This window comes from Crocodylus siamensis, chromosome 1 (genome assembly GCF_052110815.1).
Source record: "Crocodylus siamensis isolate JL-2025a chromosome 1, ASM5211081v1, whole genome shotgun sequence".
In the NCBI taxonomy this organism is placed as follows: domain Eukaryota; kingdom Metazoa; phylum Chordata; order Crocodylia; family Crocodylidae; genus Crocodylus; species Crocodylus siamensis.
Window position 1 is genome coordinate 220814466 of NC_143395.1, and position 8527 is coordinate 220822992.

At 51.2% G+C, this 8527-nt stretch overlaps 1 protein-coding gene across 12 annotated transcripts in view; it reads right to left on the reverse strand.

The window, feature by feature from the left end:
* The window catches only part of SPICE1 (spindle and centriole associated protein 1), a 49503-nt gene extending 42293 nt beyond the window's left edge, over nucleotides 1-7210 (reverse strand). For 8 of the 12 annotated variants that reach the window (XM_090057429.1, XM_090057467.1, XM_090057421.1 and 5 more), the window contains exon 1: nucleotides 7058-7210. In XM_090057429.1, coding sequence (XP_089913555.1) covers nucleotides 7058-7150 — 93 coding nt within the window. In that variant the 5' untranslated portion in view covers nucleotides 7151-7210. The remainder of the gene's footprint in view (nucleotides 1-7057) is intronic. The other 4 variants (XM_090057493.1, XM_090057475.1, XM_090057439.1 and 1 more) reach the window with 2 other exon arrangements.
* Between the last annotated feature and the right edge of the window lie 1317 nt (nucleotides 7211-8527).

The window sequence follows — 8527 nt, forward strand, 5'->3', positions numbered from 1 at the left end:
CTGAACACCTCAATTACTCAACTGTAAAGCTGGACTAAGAGCATTACCCTACCTCACTGCGGTATTGCAAGATATGATATTAAAGCAGAGCTGTCACTGCGCTGGTATAGCTCCAGAATTCAGGCAGTGGACACTAATGTTCCTCCCACTCCTTTTCTCCTGCTGCTGATTTAAGTTGCCAGCAAAACTGAAGACCCCCAAATCAGCAGCAGGTCAAAAGGTCAGGGGAGCAAGCAGTGGGTTAAACCCCTGGGTCTTGGAGCCTTACCAAAGAGCAGTTCCAGCAGCCATGTAGGCCACAGTTTAACTCAGGGGTAGGCAACCCCTGGCATGTGTGTCAGAGTGTGGCATGCAAAGGCATTTTGCTTGGCACTCATGCCTTGGGGAAGGGGCTGGGGCCGCATTGCCACAAGAAGCATTGGGCCCTTCACGGCTCCCCCACTGTCCCCTGCTGGCACACCAACATCTTACAAATCAAGGTTGCAGGTATTTTTGGCACTCTGCCCCAAAAAGTTGCTGATATTTGGTTTAACTCCTTGGACATGGCTCACAGGGCAGCCCTGTATTAAAGAATGTAAGGCACCCAGGGTCTATGGCGATGTGGGTAATATAAGTTCCTTGCTAAGAAATAAATCAATACAATTTTTACCACAAGCTCACATGCATTTTAATGACAGAGGCCTTACGAGATGCTTAAGCAAGTGAATGAATCAAGGCTTCACAGCATGTACTTCACTAATTTTACAAGATCCAAAATATTCTGTAATTAGTTTTGCCTATGTTTTGATCCCAGCTCCCTGGGTTTTCAGGGTGCAGAGATGCAGCAGGTTGGAAATTCTAAAGCGTTTTTAGAGAAGTAGAAAAAACAGTGTAAATAAATGAATTATATCCTGTACTTTCATTTATAATACAGTTACTATGCTAACCCCAGTGCAATTTAAGCCTTTAGTGCAAGGGCAGGCAATTATTTTGGGTGGAGGGATGCTTACTGAGTTTTGGTAAGCCATTGAGGGCTGCATGACAGGCTGCCAGGGGCAGCTAAATATTAATTTTCTAAATTTTTTAGGGGGCCCGTGGGCTGGATAGAATGGCCTGGCGGGCCGCATCCGGCTCACGGGCCGCATTTTGCCCACCTGCTCTAGTGCACTGAAGAACTGGGTTGGCAACCTTTTGCAAAAATTTGACAGAGGTACGTGGAAAAAGAAGCATGCTGTGAGACAGGGTACAATTCTGTACTTGGGGGCTGTTTTTGTATTTTGGGACAAGGATATTCAATGACTACAAAGCTGAAGTGCTTCTGTGATTTGCACTGAAAGTTTTAAATGTCAACTGAGGTTACCATGGGTAGGCTTCAATCTTTATCTAGAGTTTATGCAGCATGAAATGCAACATTCTGCTATTGTTTCAGGCTGCCTGTATGTGGGTATATACAAGTAGCATCAGTCACACTAGGCTCTCTTTTAGAAGGTTCTCTGCAGAATACACATACTAGGCCCAATTCACTGTTACCCAACTTGTTTAACCCTCAGATTTCAAAATCATAAAATCTTTGCATTCATTTCCCACTAATGTAAGCCACTACAGATGGATAAATACCTCTTTCCTTTCTTTTAGTGCAGATGCTTAGATCCCAGAGACAGGAGCTGATTTTGCAAGTTATGACTGTGAAGTCAGAGCAAATGGGACCTTACTGGGCATGTCTACATGTGCAATTAAGGGGCACAAATAAACTCTGGGGCTTATTGGTCCTGAGTTTTTTGATTCTGGAGATGCCAATTGAGCCGAGCCTGGTTGGGTAAGTCCTGGCTGGAGGGGACCCAAGGGGTCAGCCTGCCATCCCTGGGCTGCTCCAGCAGGGCTCCTTGTGCTGCAAGGGGGCAGGGCTATCTTAGTGCAGGGCTAGCCAGCAGATAGCCCCCATGCTAAGAAAGCCTGTGCCCAGGCAGCCACTCTGCAGCACATGGAGACTGTGGAGCAACCCTGGATTGGCTGTTCCCCCTGCCTCCATGTGCTGCACCCCATTCACCCCCCGCTGCAGCACATGGAGACCGGGTTCTTATATGCTCACATCTCCACATGCTGCAGAGCAGCTGGCTGGGGTGCAGCGCGCCTCAGTGAGGGCTGCCTGCCAACTAGCCCCACACTGAGGCACCCTGTCCCCCAGCCAGCCGGGATAGTGTCTACATATGTGCTGCTGCACATGAAAAAAACTTGGCAGCAGTGTAGTACTTGTATTTTACAAGACTACCCTGCTGTGGAATTTATTAGTTTTGTATGTTTACTGAGCAGTCAATTAGTCAACTCTGCAGTAAGCATCTTGCCTAGACATGCTCACTGATAACATAAACACCACAATATAACAGAAACAAAAAGCAGCATGAGGCTGTACATCTACAATCCAGTAAAATGCATTTCGTATAGGCCATGATGAAAAGGTAAACATCCCCAGTCAAATGCTGTGTATACTCATCAGACCAAAGGAAAATAGTGGTTACTTCAGCATAAACGAACAAAAACGAGGGTGAGAGTGAGCAAGGGCCATTATCTTCCTAACTTCAACTGTTTTGGTGTTAAGGCTATTAAAATTATAGCATTTTTTATAATGGGAAAACTATTTTCTTCCTCTCCTACACTTTGTCATTCAGAGAGAGGGATTGCTTTACTTCAAACTTTCCCAAAAATTCATATTGACAGCAGAGATCACAGATCTGAAAACATCTGGTCTCAAAATGACCACACTGGAAAGGTTGGAGCAGGAAATGAGAAACATATACAATGAAGGCGTTAGTGCAACCCCAAATAAAAATGGCACCTGCACACCTGCTCTAAGACAGCAGCCGGTGTTTTAATTTGTCTGCAGGTCTTTAAAAAAGATCAACTTGGTATCCAGACTTCAAGCAGATTTATTTTATCCCAATTCCAAGAATACTTAGCCTTGCCAGTTTATTTAAGACTGCTATTGTGTATTAATAAGCTGCATGGCAGTCTGTCATTTGAAGCCTTTCGATCAGGAGTATCAAACATACAGCCTGTGGGCTGGATCCAACCCATGGAGCTTTATGATCTGGCTGTGGGTCTCTGGCTTGACCCTTATGCTCAGCTCCTGGTCCCATATGTTGCACAGGGTGCATGTGCTGTACTTGACACTGCACCATGTGTGTAGCACAGGGGGATCAGTTCAGGGCACATGTTGCATGCAGTCATGCCAGCCCCATGTGCCACAAGCACAGAGAGCTCCAAGGCCAGCACATGCTGCCTGCCAAATGAACTTGACACCCCTGCTTTAGATCAGCAGTTCCCAAGCTTTTTAGACCCAAGGTCTCCCTAGAGACGCAAAGCAGCATCCATAGCTTTCCGAAGTAAGAAGCACCCCATTTCAAAACATAAATCATGTAAGACAGTGAACATAAGAATATAACTGCTATTGACTGGATCAGACCACAGGTCCATCTTGCCCCGTGTCACACAGGGGCAGAGAGTGGATGCTGGAAAGAGAGTGAATTGGGTACGACCAGGGTTTTACTACGGTTCCTCTCTCCCTTGCAGCCTCCAGCATTTCAGGGCTAAGAAATTTTGATTCATGGGAATTTAAAAGCTAGGAAGTTTGATTCCTGGGCAGTGCCCCTTACTCCCATGCTCAATAGCTCCTGATGCCACTTGCCTCCCAGAATGCGTCCAATCCCTTTTTGAACCCGGCACAACTCTCAGCTTCCACAACATCTTGGGACAACAAGCTCCACACTTTCATTACACGCTGTGTAAAAAAAAGCTTCCTTTAGTTACTTTTAAACTTACTGTTGCCTCATTTCATTTTGTGATCCTTAGTTCTTAGCTTCTTGCCAGCTAAGAACATGTAAGAAGAGAAGAACTGCCATTTACTTGGTTGGACCATAGGTCCATTTGGCTCAGTCTCCTGTTGACATTAATCAGAGGGAGACCCCAGCGCATGCCTACCTGGAGTGTGCCAGGCTGCAGTCCCTGCACTGCCTCCTTCAGAACCTCTTGCTGAGGATCTGGCTCCACTATTCCCTTCACCTGTTTATTACGCACTCCCCATCCATGGCCCCACCAAGCCCTGGGACCTCCCGGTCAGCTTCCTCCTGGCTGTGGCCTTGGCCAAGCTGGCTGTATATTTTACCAGGAAGAAGGCTCTGGCCAGAAGGAATCCTGCAGACTGTAGGAATGTTTTCATGTCTGTTCATGTCTCCCAGAAATTTCACTGGCTCTTTGCACTCTCTTGAAGGGCAAGTGGCTCCATCTCATGTGCTCTGCTTGGTTTCATAGTTTCTAGGGTCGGAAGGGACCTGAACAGATCATCTAGTCCGACCCCCTGCCATGGCAGGAAAGAATACTGGGGTCAAATGACCCCAGCAAGGTGTTCATCTAACCTCTTCTTAAACACGCCCAGGGTAGGAGCCTGCACCACTTCTCTTGGAAGCTGGTTCCAGACCCTAGCCGCCCTGACTGTGAAGTAGCGCCTCTTGATATCTAACCTAAACCTACCCTCTGCCAGCTTGTGACCGTTATTCCTGGTCACTCCTGGCGGTGCTCGGGGGAACAGGGACTCCCCCAATACCTGCTGATCCCCCCTGACTAGTTTATAACAGGCCACAAGATCCCCCCTCAGCCTTCTCTTTTGGAGGCTGAACAGGTTCAGGTCCCGCAGCCTGTCCTCATAGGGCCTGCCCTGCTGCCCCCTGATCATACGAGTGGCCCTCCTCTGGACCCTCTCCATGCTGTCGACATCCCTCTTGAAGTGTGGCGCCCAGAACTGGACGCAGTACTCCAGCTGCAGCCTGACCGGTGCCACATAGAGGGGGAGGATCACCTCTTTGGACCTGCTTGAGATGCATCTGTGGATGCATGACAAGGTATGGTTGGTCTTCCTGACTGCATCCCCACACTGCCGGCCCACGTTCATCTTGGAGTCAATGATGACCCCCAGATCCCTTTCCGCCTCCGCGCTGACAAGAGGGGAGTTCCCTAACCTGTAGGTATGGTGCCTGTTGTTCCTCCCAAGGTGCATCACCTTGCACTTGTCTATGTTGAAACCCATCCTATTCTCGTCCGCCCACCCTTGTAACCTGTCTAGGTCTGATTGTAGCCTGTTGCATCCTTCCAATGTGCCCATGTCCCCCCACATCTTAGTGTCATCAGCAAATTTGAACAGGGTGCTTTTTACCCCCTCATCCAAATCACTGATGATGTTGAACAGTGCGGGCCCGAGGATCGAGCCCTGAGGAACCCCACTGCCCACGTCCTTCCAGGTTGAGAAGGACCCATCCACTACCACCCTCTGGGTGCAGCCCTCCAGCCAGCTGGCGACCCATTTGACTGTGTGGGTGTCGACACCGCAGCCCCCCAGTTTCTTAATGAGAACAGGGTGAGAGACAGTGTCAAAAGCCTTCCGGAAGTCCAGGAAGATTATATCCACTGCTACCCCTGCATCTAACGATCTGGTGATCTGATCGTAAAAGGCCACCAGGTTGGTCTGACAGGACCTGCCACTGATGAACCCATGTTGGTTGCCCCTAAGGATGCAGTCCCCTGCTGGCCCCTCCTGGATGTGTGCCAGCATAATTTTCTCAAACAGCTTGCCTAGGATCGAGGTAAGACTAACCAGTCTATAGTTTCCCGGGTCCTCCTTCCTGCCTTTTTTGAAGATGGGGACCACGTTGGCCCTGTTCCAGTCCTCCGGTACCTCACCAGAGCACCACGAGTGCTCGTAAAGCCGTGCCAGGGGACTTGCAATGACCTTTAGAACTCTAGGGTGGAGATCATCCGGGCCGGCTGACTTGAATACGTCCAACCCCTCCAGAAGCTCCCTAACTAAATCCTCGCTAACCCGTGGCCCACGTGCGCCTCCCCCAGGGCCCGAGGGGGGCCCGGCAGGGAGGTGGCTGTTCTGGTCCCCAATTGGTGCACTTGTTTTAAAACCTATGACTGTTGCTCCTTTTCCTGTTTTTCTATTATTTGTCCCAAGGAATCAACTGTTATGTTCTCAGTAGCCTCTTCCTTAAACAAAGGTTGTTAATTTTCCTGGGTAGGCCTACGCCTACTCTTCCCCATTGGCATAACAGAAAGGCCTGTTATTAACCTATGATCTCCCTCCCCTTCCTGTTTCCTCTTCATTCATCCCTGGAATTAGTGCGTGTGTCCCCAGTGCCCTCCCTTACAAAGGGACGCTTACAGTATTCTGCGATGGGCCTAAGCCCATGTTTCACCACATCAAATAGGCCTGTCCCACAGGGGCAGAGTGGATGCTGAAAGGGCAAGTGAACTGGGCACAACCAGGGTGTTTCCACTTCACTGTTCCTCTCCTCCTTGCAGCCACCAGCATTTAAGGGGTAGGAAGTTCAGCGCCCCTCACGCTCACGCTCGATAGCTCCCACTCGATCCTGGGGAAGAAGAATCGCAAGGATTGCAAATGGAAACAGAGACCGAACAGGAGCCAGATCCTGGACTGGTCCATGAATTTCTATAGCTTCTGTCCATGCGTCGAAGCTGGGACTTCTCCTGCTGGCCATCACAAGTGCAAATTGTACAGACTAATCCTTGCTTTGCCAGCACGCCAAGACTGCCATTACAGAGCTGAAGGAGGGGGGGAAGTTCTGGGACACAAAGTGCAGACAATGTCTCATTTGGTGCAGCACGAGAAGCTTTGTGGCTTGCGAACTAAGGAACCTGGCATCTTTCTGTTGCTGGGCTGGGCTGTCTTTAAAAATGCAGATGTTAATAACCAAGGGGGGGCAGGAACCAACCAAGCTGCGGGTGCCCTCTCTCCACAGCCTGTGTCCCAGCCCTTTGTTAGCCCTGGGGGTCAGTGTCGCCAGGTGCATGACAACGATCATATCTGTACGAAATATTCAACCGTTGTACAATCTTCGATCAAGAATAGTAAAACCGCTTAAATACAGGTTTCGAGGCCCCTCACTGATGCGGCACGTACAAAACCCATGTGACTCTCCAGGAGTCTGAACCTACTTTGGGGCTTGCTCTCCGGCTCCGCGCTTTCTTATGGCGGCTGGCCTCGAAATAAAGAAATACTTTAACTTACGTCCCAGTCCCGCCGGGCCGGGGGCGGCCTCCGCGGGGCTTTGGGCGGCTTCCGGGCCGCGGCGCGGGGCGCGCGGAGCCGCAGCACCGACATGGCGCCGCGAGCAGGCCCGAGGGGAGGGGCGGGGCGGGCCGGGCCGGCCTTGAAACTGCCGCCACGCTCGCGTCGCCCTGGCAACGCCCCGGCCCCGCCCCCGCCCAACGGCCGCCGGGCGGCCAGGGCAACGGGCCCCGCCCCCATGCGCGTGCTCCGCCCACTACCCTATGTTCCCGCCCTACTTGTTGGACACCGTCCTCAGACGGCGCTGGCTATGTCGGCAGCTGGGGGGTGGCGAGCAGTGACTGCAGGTGCAGACAGCAGCGTCAGCGGCGCTTTTTGCAGGGGGTGCACTGCCAATGTCAGGGGGTGCACGTGCACCCACATATACCCCCTCTGCATTGCCAATGGACCCATGCTCTGAAATCTCTCATTAATCCTCTCTGTCCCCGTGTCCTTGCACTGTCCGCAAACACACACCAGTCCTCACTGCCAACCTAGGGATCCATGGCTCTCTGGTGCCCCCACTGCATCCACACCCTGCTGATCCTTCACAGGTGCCCTACCCTCCTGTGAGCCTCACTGCTGCCCTGGGCACACTCACCTTGACTAACCTTCCTCCAACCACATCATGTCCTCCTTCCTTCAGGCCACCAGGCCCTCACTGCCAGAGACCACTGCCCCAGTGATCTTCATAGCTTCATAGTAGCTAGGGTCAGGAGGGACCTGATCAGATCATCTAGCCTGACCCCCTGTCACAGGCAGGAATGAATGCTGGGTTCACAAGACCCCAGACAGGGGATCATTCAACCTCCTCTTGAATTTGCCCAAAGTAGGGGCGAGGACCACTTCCCTGGGAAGTTGGTTCCAGATTTTGGCCACCCTAACTGTAAAATATTGCCTTCTGATCTCTAACCTAAACCTGTTCTCCATCAGCTTATTACCATTGTTCCTTGTCACCCCAGGTGGTGCTGGGGAGAAAAGGGCTCTACCGATTTGCTGTTGATCTCCCCTGTTGAGTTTGTAGGCAGCCACCAGGTCCCCCCTCAGCCTCCTCTTGCTGAGGCTGAACAGGTTCAGGTCCCTCAGTCTCTCCTCATAGGGATTGTCCTGCTGCCCTCTCACCAAACGGGTGGCCCTCCTCTGAACCCTCTCCAGACTGGCCACATCCCTCTTGAAGTGCGGCGCCCAGTACTGGATGCAGTACTCCAACTGCGGCCTGACCAAAGTCGCATAGAGGGGAAGTATCACCTCTCTGGAGCGGCTTGAGATGCATCTTTGGATGCATGACAAGGTATGACTGGCCTTGCTGGCTGCGGTCTGGCGTTGGCGGCTCATGTTCATCTTGGAGTCAATAACGACTCCAAGATCCCTTTCCGCCTCTGTGCTTTCAAGAGGGGAGCTCCCCAGCCTGCATGTATGCTGTGGATTCCT